This window comes from Apaloderma vittatum, unplaced genomic scaffold (assembly GCF_000703405.1).
Source record: "Apaloderma vittatum isolate BGI_N311 unplaced genomic scaffold, ASM70340v1 scaffold36248, whole genome shotgun sequence".
In the NCBI taxonomy this organism is placed as follows: Eukaryota; Metazoa; Chordata; class Aves; order Trogoniformes; family Trogonidae; genus Apaloderma; species Apaloderma vittatum.
The window spans coordinates 1-14,624 of record NW_009733059.1 but is presented as its reverse complement, the minus strand read 5'-3'; the positions used below and the strand labels follow the sequence as shown (position 1 = coordinate 14,624).

At 40.1% G+C, this 14,624-nt stretch overlaps 1 protein-coding gene across 1 annotated transcript; it reads right to left on the bottom strand.

Annotated features, from left to right (window-relative positions):
- Nucleotides 1–3,292: 3,292 nt before the first annotated feature.
- Nucleotides 3,293–9,519, bottom strand: REEP2 (receptor accessory protein 2). The gene is made up of 6 exons (XM_009875731.1): nucleotides 9,449–9,519; nucleotides 7,921–8,041; nucleotides 7,247–7,360; nucleotides 6,738–6,885; nucleotides 5,898–6,055; nucleotides 3,293–3,951 (listed from the first exon to the last, which is right to left on the bottom strand). The coding sequence occupies exons 1-6, from the start codon at nucleotides 9,514–9,516 to the stop codon at nucleotides 3,877–3,879; spliced, it is 684 nt and encodes a 227-aa protein (XP_009874033.1). The 5' UTR covers nucleotides 9,517–9,519; the 3' UTR covers nucleotides 3,293–3,876.
- Between the last annotated feature and the right edge of the window lie 5,105 nt (nucleotides 9,520–14,624).

Here is a 14,624-nt window from a genome sequence, read left to right as displayed (position 1 = left end):
CTGCTGATTAAAACATCAAAGAATAAATAACAATTTCTGGAAAGTTGGGGTTCTCTATAAACCTTGCTTTTCAAGGCAACAATGACTTGGCTGTGTATTGTGAGGGAGGCATACTTCCGAGAGGTATGTATAAAAAAGAAAGTTCAGCACTGCAAAAGGACAACAAATGGAACTCGGTTCACCAAAATGGGAGAAAAGCGTAGCTTGCCCAGAACAAGCTCTGCCATTTTAACAACATCAGCATCCCTTTCTTTCTAATACACACCCTCTACCTATCAAGGAACTTAATCTAGACTAAAAGAAATCAGTTCCCCCAGACTCAGATATATAAGGCTGCAAAAATCAGAAACTTAATAAAGAATGGTGAGAAATGAAGAAGTTTAGCTGAAGTGTAAGGTTTAAACGTGACAGTAGTCTCCCCTATATCTTCCTATTTCTTATGCACCATGGAGGATATGGCCAAGCAAGAAAACTTTTTTCCCCTTTTATGCAGCAAACCATTAAGTTTCTCAGAAAGGAAACCACATTTCATTATTTTCTCTTTCAACAGCAGAACACTGACTTGTAGTATTATAAAAAGTGAGGAGGTACAATATTTCTTTCCAAAAGGCAGTCAGGTCTTCACTTTGTATCTTACGGTACAGGTATTTTAGGACAATTTTTAGGCACAGAAATTTTGACACGTATGTACCACACCACCACCCCACCCCCCGCCCCACCCCGTCTCCAACTTCAGGTATCATTTTCTTTTACTACGTTTCTCCCTGTGCCCAGGCGCATTAGGAAAGGGATATAAACACTGAACACAGTGCGTTCTACTGCTAGGTGAAGATTTAACCATTTGCTTAATTGCACAACGAAGCCCACAGATGATACTGAAGAGAAACTACTATACAGCATCTCCCGCTGAAAACACTGAACAATAGCTGATAAAAGCATTTTATCAAACCAGCACATTCAGCGTTCTCATTAACAAGAGAATTTCTATGCAGGATCATGCCATCCAATGCAGAACTATATCTAGAAACTCACTGTGAGGTCATGGGGGTGGTGGCAGATCTGCAGAGGCTTTAATCAGGCAGAGCACAATCTAGCAGTCACAGTGGTACTTCAAGAAGAAAATAGTGTCCGTGCTAAGACTTTATTCTTGCTCTGGGTAGCTTCTGCTGCTTGACATCATCAGCTCTGTATCTCACACTACGTAACAGTTCCTGACTCTATTCCAGACTCCTTCTCACAAGCAGAGGTTATTTAATTCCCTCATACAACAAAAGTCAGAGTAAAACTAACCTGTACTTACCCACAGGCTAATGACATCAAGCATTGATGCCAAATAAAAAATACTTAGCACAGGACCTAGTTCAGTAAGATAAAGGTAGATCCAAATGCCAAAACTGAGTCTTCAGAAATTCTTGCTTCAGTGCAGGAAGAGTTCCTACAAATGGATTGACTCTAGAAAACATTCTGGAAAGTCACTGCATGAAAACCAAGTAATCCAAGACTATCACAACATATACACAAGGAAAGAGCAATGAAGATCAGCATAAGGGGAGGCTAACGGGTACTTGGCTTCCAAATCAAGTCACTTATAAAAATTTACATAAGTAATTTGCTACGGAAAATTTTCATTAAAGCATAAAACATTTCAAGACATGTGGTCATAGAGCTACTTGGTGTATAGAGAATAATGACTCTACCTTGTTCAGTACACTAAAATGTAGGACAGCAATCCTTCACAACTGAATCTTCCACATAATCAGTACAGACTTTTATTCCTCACATGGAGAGAGGAATCTCCTTGGGAAACAGAATTCCTACCTTTGCATGTACTAGTGAGACATGTATAGAACATTTTGCTAACAAACTAAAAAGAACAAATTACTAAGGCAAAACTCAAAGACATATCAAGCATTTTCTCCTGGCTTCTAGATGAGGCCTTAGGGGAATTTAGGACAAGTATTTCTGACAGGATGCAAGCTTCTGACACACTTCAATTTTTAAGCCTGTCAACACTTCAATTTTTAAAAGCTACCAATAAAAGTAAACCCAACACAACTGGTTTCCTAAAATAACTTGTCAATTCATAACAATTTGCCAGCAAGACAATGGGGAACCAGAAAAACTTAGTCCTAGTCTTCCACTTGACAAGCTTTTGAAAGGCTATTCTTCAGGACAAATACCTGTGGAACATTACTTGCAGAAGTACTTCCATCCACTGTCAACAGAAAAATACCAAGCTCAGTGAAGAACCCACCTTAATGTCAGAAATGCGACAGCAAGACATTGGCAAACACAAATGTCTGCACGCAGACCTAAAAACGGTCTTCAGCAGGGAAGGAGAAACCAGCTTCTTTTGATAACTAGTTTCAGCAAAGATTAAGACCATCAAGTATTCATTCAGACAACCACGTCTCTAACAGTGCTCCCCCGTTATAGATCTCCACAACAGGAATGCTACTCATCTCAAATTCTCACCGACTCTGCTGGAATGTGCACAGGGGATCTCCCCTTAACAATGTTCAACAGCACAGAATCCAGTATGGCTTGGCATGATGCACATTTTCGCTGCAGCACTGCAACCTCCCTCCTACAACACATATTCTACATTGAATGTAGTTCTTGCCCAAGTGTTATATGCTGCTCAAGTCTCAGGATGATGATAAACATGGCACATGGTCAGACAAAAAGAAATCTGTGCAAGGGTTGCAGTAGGATAAAGCAAGGAGACTGATTAATCAGTATTGTGCTCTACTCCTTGCATTTATCCCCCATAAATTAAATCCTGGAATTAATGAGATTCATACATACGCTTTTTACTAGTTCTCATGCCCTGACAACTGGATCTTCCAAAGCTGAGAGATAAGGGCTTCTGAAATTTTCAAGCATGCCCACAGACTGTATTGAGCTAGATTTTCCCCAGTCATCTGCCAGAATGAAAGAATCTGTCCATAGTAACAACCATCAGGATGACATGGAGTCCAACTACTAAATAGCAGAGCAACACTCTCCCTGCCAACTTTTCACACTGCATGGGACTCGCCTCACTCTGATGCGCTCAGAGGACTCAAAGTGAACAACAGAACCTGAAATAAAATGCAGGCAGCTTCTAAAAGAGCCAAAATCTTACAGATGCCCAATTTTCCTTCTCAATACTTAACTCTTACAGATATCTGTATGTACTCCATCACATGTGCATATTTTCCTCATTACTCAGTTCTTCAATCAGGTCCCTTCACCTTCCAGTAAAAAAAAAAAAAAAAGGTAAAATCCCAAAACACTCTCTTCATCTTCTAGTACTAGTAATGGGAATCTAGCATATTCCTCCCATGAGCTAGTCCTTTATGTTCAAATGCACTCAGTGTACATCATTTCAGTCGCCTTCTCAAAGGGGATGGACATGACAAGTACGGTCCACTCTTAAGGAGGACGAATCATGGTGGGCACTTCTTAACAACACACAGCTGCAGAATACCCAGAGCAAGATGAGATATTTTAGGGAGCCACCCACCCCTGTGGAACTCCAGTGTCTAATATTTTTCCAGCTTCTGTGCAATGGATGTCACTAACCCCAGTCAATTCCTCCAGCAAAGATACTCCCCAACTAGGGTTATACAGTGGGAATTCCAAAGCAACAGGCTATGTACAGACTTATTGGCATTCCCTCCAACAGAGGGATGAAAAGGAGAAAATTCCCGAGGATGCGTATCCTCTACTCCATTTTCTGGATCCCAGCCTCCCCCTTGCCTTGCAATGAGCTCTACAAAGCAGTATCTGTTATGTACATGAATGTCAGCTCCCTCCCTTTGGGGAGTTTCCCCTCAAAAGTGGCAGGCAAGTCCCAGGACAGAGACAGGTGCTGGGAAGGGGGAGCTTTCCTTAGGATGACTCGCCAGAAGCAAGAGAGCCTGCAGCTTTCTTCTTAGGGCGGGCTTTCACGCTTCTTACTGGAAGCTGAAGAGAAAGAAGATGCATCTTAGGTTAGTTTGCTTTAACGCCTAAATGTCTAACAGAAAGATAAAAGAATGCAGAGTGAAACTAGGACAAAACAACTGCAACACAAATGACCTTTTTCATGTAATCTGCTGTTTCAGAAAAGACCATTTAACCATTCAATTTGGCTTTGGTTAGTAAATAAATCACTCTGAGCATATTAATCAAACAGCAACCAGGAGAGGAAGACACTGCAAAACAGGGCAAGTGTGATAATAAAACCAAAGTCAGCTATCTCAACAAAAGCTTAGACATAGCAGTATTTTTAACTGGTAACATTCATATAACACTTCACTGCTGTAACTCTTCTGCTTCTTCACTGCCAGCCCAGTGTCTTTCATCCTAGATATTGGCAAGAAGAGTGCATTCATGATCCATGCATTCAGCCCTTCTGAGTCATTTTTGAGATCTCAAAGACCTCCTACAATTCCTGTATCTGAACCAAAGATCTACAGACTGAGCATAAAAACTAATATGCCTGCAAAGGGCTTGATCAGAATTTCTGTATTCACAATAAACAGCACAGAAGAGTCATTCCTGTAGTTTCATGATTTCACTTTAAAAATTCCTTGCTAGGAAGCCTGGAATCAATTTTTGTTCCTCCTGTTTCCCTGCTATTGTCTAATATGTTAGAGAAGAAAGCAGAGTGGTCAACTCAGAAGTAAGTCTTGTGAATCTGGCCGATTTAAAATGCATCTTTAGACATACATGTCCATCCTTGGAGATATTCAAAAGCCATCGGGACATGGTCCTGAGAAACCAGCTCTAGATTGCCTTGCTTGAGCAGTGGGGTTGGACCAGATTATCTCCAGAGGTCTCCTACAACCTCAACTGTTCTGTGATTCTGTTACAAAGAGTACTTAAGTGCACGCACAGCTGTTCTGTGCACTGTAAAATCAGGTTAATAGTATGACTTAAAATGATGACCATAGCAATTACTTCCCTCCAAATTATTTAATATTGAGCCTGAGCAGCTCAACAATGTCAGTCATATACCACTCTGTTTTAAATCAAAGCAAAAAACAAAATTAGGAGTCCAAGGTGAATCAAGCAAATAGGAATCCAACTACATAAAAAAGGAAAAAGCATTTTATCATATATAAATCAAACCACAAGAAACATTCAAGCAGGAGCCAAAAACCTGGAAGACAGCACTTCAAAAAGCATAGTCTACAAAACACACCAGCTGAAAAAAAAATTGTTAAGCTAAAACTGCCCTCAGACACAATCGCATTTATTTTCATGTATGGTTTATTTTAATACTAAGACTACAGGTAACACATGTGCCACCTGAATTCGCTCTAAATATCCTGGATCATTGGTGAGACATGTGGAGGGGACAGCTCAACAGTGACTGGTTATCCTAACTTCAAAACAAAACCCTGGGACGAGAGGGAGTGAGGAGGTAAATTACATTTTCCCCACACCCAACATGCAGAAGTCCAGGAAGGCCTAAAATTGTACAGAACCATCGCACTGATGATCTTGAAGGTCTCTTCCAACCAAAGCTGTTCTATGATTTTAGATAAGGAGAAAGTGGCTGTCCCAGGGATAAATGGTACTGTAGTATTATATATTCAGACTGTAACAGACAGGTGAGAAGATACGGCCAAAGCAGCATCAAAAAAATATCTACTACCCCACCCTTCAACACAAAACTTGAATGAAAGCAAAGCTGAGTCCTGGCTTATGACAGAGATTTACAGGTATAATAAGAATACAAAAGCAAAGGACTAGTATAGCAAGCAGATGGCAAGTCCTCTGATGTAAGACTTAACTGGCAAAGACTCAGTCCAAAGTTGTTTATATAAAAACAGCTTCTAAAGGGACTGAGACTACAAAGAGAACCTATCAACAAAGCTCACAAATCAGTGTCTGTGCTGGAAATAATTTGCACACCAATTCACCTCAGTTTTCATCATCTTCTTAGGAGTTCTGAGACTCTGGGTACGTTTAGGAAGTTTGTCTCCTGCATCTTCATCTGATGGGTCTGTTCTAATCTCTGATGGGGTTCCACTAGACCTCTGTGCCACACTGCTCTCCTCCCCTGAGGAGTAACAGGAAGCTAAGGATTAAGAGAGAAAAGGTTTTAGTGAATATTTTTTGAAAAATTCACATGAAGTCTAAGAAGTGGCCTATTCTGAAGGACCACATGAAAGAGATGTCAACAAGCCTTAAAAATATTAATCCAAAAAGTACAGAGATGTGCTAGTAGATGCAAAGGGACTAGAGAAGACAACACAACTTGACACAGAATCATTTCAACTGTAAAAGACCTTCAAGATCTTAAGGGATGGTGACTCCACCACTTCCCTGGGCAGCCTGCTCCAATGCCTTCCATGAAGGAGCTTTCCTTAATATCCAATCTAACATCCTCTGGCACAACTTGACTCAACTTCCCCATCCTATCACATAGGAGTTGTGAGAAGAAACCACCCCCCACCTAGCTACAACCTCCTTTCAGGCAGTTACAGAGAGAGACAGAGTGTCTCCTTAGCCTCCTTTTATCCAGCCTGAAAAACCCCAGTTCTCTCAGCCGCTCCTCATGAGCCTTGTGCTCCAGACCCTTCACCAGCTTCACTGCCCTTCGTTGGACATGCTCCAGCACCAGTGCCAACTTCTCCCAGATAACCTGAAATCTTGTAGTCCTTCTGAAACCCAATGCACAAAAGCCCAGGGATCCCTTCTTCCCCTCCTGGCTCCTCAGATGAGGTGTCATACAATGATCCAGCAGGGGTGCTCTGTACCTGAATCCTCAATGGTTTCAAGAAGACTCCCACCAGAGGGGTGCAGCTGTGGCTCATGGCTTCGCATATGCACAGTATCTTCATCCCGGATCAGAGTGAGATCCTGCATGCTAAAACTTCGCAGCTTCTCAGACAAAACTCCCTGGCCCTAAGAGGACATAAATATTAGGGTCAAGGACACTTTGCCTTCACCAAGATCATCTCACGTGGGATCACTCAGAAGAAGAGAAGAGGTGCCCTATTCCCCACTAGGGTAGTCTGAAAAAAAAAAAACAACAGAGAACAGAAAGGAAAAGTATGCTCCCAAAGGTAAACGGGAAAGAGGCTAAAGCAAAAATCATACCATTCTCCCTCTACTTTTCATAAATCAAGGGACAGGATTAATTGCAGGAAGAGCAGACTGGTGCCAACAAGTACCAGCATCCCTAACAGACCCACAGCACTAACTGCTGGCACACAAAATTAAACTATTGGTGAATTGCTGAATATTACAGAAGGTGTTGCATTACCTTTGCAGCTGCAGTAACTGCTGCATTGGCAGCAAGGTTTAACCCTCTCTTGCCAACTCGCATCATGGTTTCATAGCTCTTGTCACGAGCCTGAGTAATGTATTCATCAATTTCCTAGGAAGGCAATGTGGAACACGGCATTTAACTCGTTATTACAAACACAACCCAAGCTTCCCCACCATGACCCTTGAAAACACAAAGCTCATCTGGACACTTTTTTCCAGGCTATGAGCATCAGCTGTCATTGATCACATAACCGCAGTTTCTCTGATATTTACAGAAAGCCTGCAAATGCAACTTTTACTTAAAGTATGCTATTTCCAAACTTTAATAACTGAAGCAAAGCAGTTGCTTATACTGGCAATGTGTAAAAACAGCACGGCTACAGAAAATGCCGCTCCTACCATGATTCAAAGAGCTTAACTACTGACAGTGACTGTAAGGGCTCATGACACCGGGTTAGCCAAACATGCTTTCCAAGCATTAGACAAACTACTGGCTACATTACAATCTTCAGTAAGCTGCAGTATGACATCACTGTCAGAGACAGAATTATTCTACATCCACGAACGTCAGCATAAGCACGACTCACACACTTCAGTTTTTATTGCGCGGTAACTGAATCAGAACTCAGCTTGCAGACAGGTCAGTATCTTCTAACAACAAGTGAGTACCTTCTCCTTATTGGAGAGCGTTGGGTGCACAAACTTCCTGTAGAGGACACTGGAGCCCTTGGTGTAAGGGGAGAGCAGCCAAATCACAAATGCGATTTTCAGCTCGAAATAAAAGGGAAACCTGAGAGAAAGAGGGAAGAAAAAAAAAAAGAGAGAGAGAGAGGGAAAAAGATGGAGAAGTGGAATCAAGATCAGCACAGAGACAGGAGGAGATAACTGGTAAAGAGCAGCACAGGCAGAAAGAGCAAAAGCAAGACAAAGGCTCAGAGACAAAGGAATCGGTACATCAGGTCAGAACAGCAGAACCCTCGTCGGAATCCTAGGACATACCTTCTTCGAGTCTCATTTAGTCTTTCATCCATAGCCATGAAAACTCCATAAACAGGGCATCTCTCAGCCCTGCAAACACACCAAATTATAATCCGATAGCTACTCTCATAATTCTGAAGTTTTTCAGAGAGTATCCACTGGATGTTAAAATTACATTACTTTCCCTCTCATTTTCCGAAGTTTTCAACTATGTATCTCAATAAATTTCAAGTTCCTGACAAGGATGCTGACTCGGTTTCTTAAACCTCCAGTAGGTACTTCTCAGATAAGACACAAAAGGAGGATTGGTGTAAATGAAAAAGAGCAGTATGTAAATCTTTAACCATTACCTAATAAAGTCTCTGGGAAGATACAGTAGCAGAGACTGAAACAAGTGAATGTAAACTTTCTACTTTTCACTACTAGTAGTAAAAGACTTCTGTTTTCAGTGGTCCATTTTAAGTACCTGAACAAGCCAAAGCTCTTGCACTATTTAGATCTTTGTTCACTTTTCAGAGTTCATGCAGAAAGAGACAAAACTGCTGAGCACTTTTATAAGGTATGTGCAGCCATTTCACATTTCTTTAAAAAAATGCAACTAGTATTCTTTCAGAGATGTACACAAAGGTCCAACACTAAAGCAATGAAGAAACTGAAGGTCATCCTGTTCCAATGGATCAGCTGAAGACACGTAATGATGATTTGCCAATTTTAGTTGCCTCCATGACACATCGCATTGAAAATATTAAGGACCTGCTTCCCCTGACTCCATTCCGCCTCACCCCCACTAGGCAAATTCATCATGGAAAACATCAACTCAGAGCACAGAGAGGCACCTGATCCACTCCTCCACACAACAGGCTCAGAAAGCAAAAAAACAAACAAAAAAAACAAACAAAAAACCTCTCTCATTTCTACTTTCTTTCTTTTTTTTTTTAAGGTGTCTTTTAGACCGCAATTTCTTAAATTTTACCAGTTCCTATTAACAGCTTCTGAAAAATATTTCATGTTATGAATGTTTGCAATTGTTCACAAGTAGAGGAGACAAACAGCTAAGACAGCCACTACTACCCACAATATCTACAAACATGCAGACTCTTCATATGGATTAAAAACTCCTGAAGGAGAGAGTTTACTCTCAGCATCCTAGCAATTTTCCTCGCTTGAATCCCACCCCCCCCACACACCCCTTCAGAAAAAATGCTGCCAAGGAACTCACCAAGAAAGAACAATGTCTGTGAGTGTTTCTGCAGTGGTGAAAAAGGCAAACACAATCCAGTACATCATCCACTTCACCTGTAAAAGAGCCATCACTCAATAGACATCCATCAGAACCCAGAAAAAAGCAAAATGTCTCCTCAGCAAAATTTGACTCATCATCTCCACCTGTCAAGATGAACTCAGAACATGAAAGCACATACAATCAGGAATGGTCACACATCAAGTGGTACGTTACAGTTTGGGGAAAACGTGTAGCGTTAATGTGCTCTAAATAGACAAATGCATACAGATACATTGATGAATGCAACATCACGATACAAGAGTGTTCAAGTCCCAAATTAGCTATCTAAAAAGAGTAGGCAGTTTATTGTAAGAGGTTCTAGTTTTTCACATATCATGATTACTGTAATATATATACACATATATATGCAAAAGTTTAGCTTCAACTGTAGCCCTGTATTTTCTTGATTTAAAGATTTTTCTTGGGAACTAAAAAAAAAAAAAGGCAAATCAACAGATAAATATTCTTCTCTGACTGATTAACAAGCATACCTTGCCTTAGTATTTATTTCCAGAAATTACCTGAGCATTTCTCTTTTCTTTTTAAATAAGAGCTCATTAAGAGAGGTGATAAATCAAAGAACATGCTGCATCAACCTCTTGATTAAGGTCTTGAGTATAGTTCACAAAGTGTACTTTGTGCTACTATGGCACATCCGTACGCCCATCATCTATTTCTCTACCTCCTCACACCTTTCTCTAGAGCAGCAGCTATTTCTTTCAAAGCAAACATAAAATAATTACTCCCTAACACAAAACACACTCACACTGCTGTTCTAGTAACAAGTCTCTCAGCTACAGGCCAATTAGTTCTAAAGAATCAGCTGAGCTATAAAAATTGCTACCCAAAAGTTTCCAATAGCAGAAGAGTCAATAATATATTGTAAGGGAAACTGCCAGCTTTCTGTGCTCTCAAGAGGTAAAAATAAACATACGTAGCAGACAAATGGGAAGAGGAAGTCACCTTTGTCAAAAGCAACTTAACATTCTTAGCAGCCTAAAGAATGGGAAAGAAGAAGTAACCTGAATCAAGAAAACTCCTCACACTAGATCTACACCTTAATCTATATATTCAAATTACACAAACAGTTTAGTGACAATCTTTGTTATAGCAAATGAAGCTATGAAAGCATATATTTCCCCAAACTCATGTGTTGGAAAATTTGGTGATCTTTATCACCAAATTTGGGTCTTGAAAGACCTTCCAAAACTTTATAAAAAAACCAATAAAATTATGCTGCCTCCAATTCCTCTAAAACAGTGAAAGGTCTTGAAGACAATGGTTAGTTGCCAAAATTATTTCCACTTTATTACACATTTTTTTCAAAACAGAATGCAGCAAACCATGTATTTTATGGCTTTCTCCTGCCCTCATTTTTTGTTTATTTGGTTTTTTGGGGGTTTTTTGTTTGTTTGTTTTTGTTGTGTCCTCAGTTTGGACAGGACCAGGTTACATTCATTTGACTTCTAAAGCAACTCTATAAAACTAATGGTTAACTCTTCAATGCAGTAACATCAATCAGCTCTTGTGTGAAGAAGTGTGTAAATAATGACAAATCAAAGCTGGCAAACAGAGATCCCAACAGGCAAGAGGTGTCAGAGAAGCTACATACCAGTAGATCTTACTTCAGCACTAGGCAAAATAAAGGCAATAGCAAAAGCAATTAGCAGATACATATATATCATGAGAAATACCCTTTTTGGGAAAAAAAAAAAAAAATCTCATAAATGTCGTGGAATTCTTATAAAAGTTTCCATAAACTCTCTCTGCCCTACAGGTAGGGTATATGGAATTTCTACAAAGTTTCCGACAGGCCTAAATAAACACACTAAGAAACTAAAGTGACAAGAATAAAAAAAGAACTCTAAAGGATTAACAATTAGTTAAAAGAGAGTAAATAAATCACTTAAAAAAACCAAACAAACCAACCAACAACGACCATTTTTCACAATGAGAAAAGTTATCAGTGGTATCCCAAAGAAATCTGTTGAGATCTGTGCTGCTCATCATCATGAAAGATCTCGAAAAGGTTCTGAATAGTAAGATGACAAAGTGTGCTGAGGATATTTTTCTATCCAGGGGATTACGTATGAGTTGATTAAAAAATTCCGAAAGAGATCTATACAAATTGATCTCCACTTGACACTTTGTCTCTAAATGTCATTAAAATACAACGTAATGACCTTACAGTATCTGCTTTTTCTTAGTGAAAACTACTGTGGTTATATAAATTAGGTCATGACGCTCAGGAATGGTCACTGTGGACAGCCTGAGGAAACCATAAGCTCAGTGCTTACTAGACTTTTTCATTCTGCTACCAGAATGCTCAGGAGAATTAGAAGAGGAACTGAGAAGAAGAGAAAACATCGCTTTGCTACTGTTGAAATAAACTGTGTGTTCACCTCTTTGATCCTGGACATGGGTCTCTTCCCCTCTGTCTCCTCCTATCACCCTTTACCTCTACAGTCAAATTCAAAAAAGAAATACAGGTCTGAAATAAACCAGAAGGATACAACTTTTAGTTCTAGAAGTCCCTGAAGTGCAGATGACCAAAAAGCTAGAAGAGCAGAAAGCAGAGGGGAAGAATCACAACATTTTTATCATTACTATTACTACTACTATTGTTTGTAATCCATGGATTACAAACACCTTCAAAAACCAAGGATTAAACCAGGCTATGTTTAACAACTCATTAAAAAGGAGTCGGATCTTTGCTGCTTGAGCTAATGACCACCAACTTCAGCTAACTGCACGTACATAGTCTCTCCAGCGTGCACCAAAATCCTAAATAAATTCAGTAAATGCAAAAGCATAATAGGAACGTAGATTTGACTAAAGCTGAAGATTACAAGATCTTTCTTTCTTTTTACATGTCAACAGTCTCAGTTCAGAAGCAGTTATCAGAAGCAGTTAGCCACAGTGCCTGAGGCCTTATCATAAATTTACACCGTGGTGGGAGGCCAAGAGTCAGTTTGCACTGTCCCACGATGCCATCAGTGGGCAGCTTGTGGTGGCTTGGTCTGTGTCAATTCAATCTTCGACACACCGCACTCCAGCACGGACACGCCTTGAAGATCTTCCTCCCTCACTGTCGGTTCTCGAGAGCTATGAGCTAGCAGCAGCGCATAGACAGCGCTGGCTTTGAAAACGGCAACACGGCATTCAAGTTTTCCGCTGATTTTTCACATGAAGAACAGTTTGAACAGATATTAGCTTCCTTTCCTGTGTTCAAAAAACCTGTTTTTTCCCTATCTTTCCACTATACTGAGAAGAAAGAAGCCCTCCAAAGAAAAGTGAATTAGGCAGACGGCAGCCCAACATCTAGATGTTTATTTCTGATGCAGTCCTCTCACGAAGAAGTAATTTGTATATGAGATCAGTTTTAGCAGTTGAAATATATGTTCCGAACCAACTCCAGTATTTTCACTGAAAATAAGAGGAGAAAGTTTTCTGCTGCAGTAATCCAGAACTATCTACCTCAACAAAACTGTATCAATGAAGCATTAAACAAAACCCCAAAATGCATTCCATACTTTTCCTCATCAGCCCTAGAGGAGCTTACACCCAGGTGATTAGTTGGTGTTACTGTTAAGACAACTTTATGATACTCAAGCACCGTATCTCACTTCTTTTTCACCATCGGATTAAGGAAGTCTTTCAGCAATTTAGGTAACATCTACCAAAAGAAAATTAGATCAATATAGTGTTTACATTCCGCAATGAAACATATCATTTTTGTACCTCAGCAGCTAACTTACCTACGGAAAATAATCATGGTTTTACCATAAAGAATGCCTCCAAATTCATAGGCTCCATATTTACTGAGTCTTTTTGCTCCGGAACAAGCACGCTATAGGCTGTTTTAAGAAGTGAGGGAGTTTCTTTTGCCCCCTCAAGTTCTCAACAAAACAATTTAAAACTCTTGAAATCTGAATCTGTCTTAAAGTTAACACAGATTCTGTAACTGGGACACAATCTTTCCATGACAGACACTCATGAGCCAGAATAAAATTCCAGGTAAAAAAATACACATTTTGTGCAACAAATGACGGTCATAAGCAACCATAAGGAAAGAGAAGAAGAAAGCCAAAGAAGACAAGAGTAATAAAATACTTCTTTATACGTAACTTCAGCACCAGCTATGAAGTCACAGGATCATGCAATCATTCAGATAGTTTCTTTCATGTTGTCTTTTCAGTTTCTAATGTTATTACCAATAAACTTTGAAGTTTAATAAGGCTCACTGTATTTCTGACTGAATCTCCAATACTCACTCAAAACACTGTATCAGTTATCGAAGTTATCAATGCCTCCTGAACATTCACATTTTGATTTCTCTACTAATATCAGTATTAAAAAAAACCAAAACCCAAACCACCTCAGCCTGATACTGTGGTTTGTAAAGTTGTCCACTGTGAGTAAGACTCTCACCTCAGCTGGCACCTTCTTCCAAGAAGAGTGGGCTGAATTTTAAGCCAACACATAGGAAAGGTCCAGGCAATTTCAGAGGACTAAAGCAGCATGAGACAGAAAAGGACTATATCCTGCAATACCTACTGCTGATGTGTCAGTTTGTAAGGAGCCAGAGTCAGTTAAGATGAAAAGTCTCAGACTACACCTCAAGGTGATAATGACAAATTATATTCACACGTTACCTCTCTTCACCATCAGGTTATTCCTAGCTCTAGATAAACAGAAACTCACCCAACCCGCAAACCACACAGCTCTTGTCTCCACTCTCAGCTTAGTACACCCATGCTCTACGACGAGGACACATCAAATCACTAAGAAGCACTTGGCATTTTAAATACGGTAATTGCAATAATCGTGCAGAGAAATGGAAACGATTCCAGAAAGAAAAGAGGATGAAGTCTCGACCAACAGAAAATGCCGTTCACAAGCAGGTCTGAAAGGAAGACTCACACCAAGCAAGCCTGCACAGCCTTTTGGAAGAAAACAAAAGCCGTGAAAGGACACAGAGTAATTGCAAAGTTGGAGTAAAGAACTTGTCCTGGACTTACAGACGCTTCCAGACTGCAGCGTCTCCCCCGCTGTTTCCCTCCCTCCTTCCCTCGACACCTCCCGAGGCAAAAAAGAGCCCCCGTTTACGGTT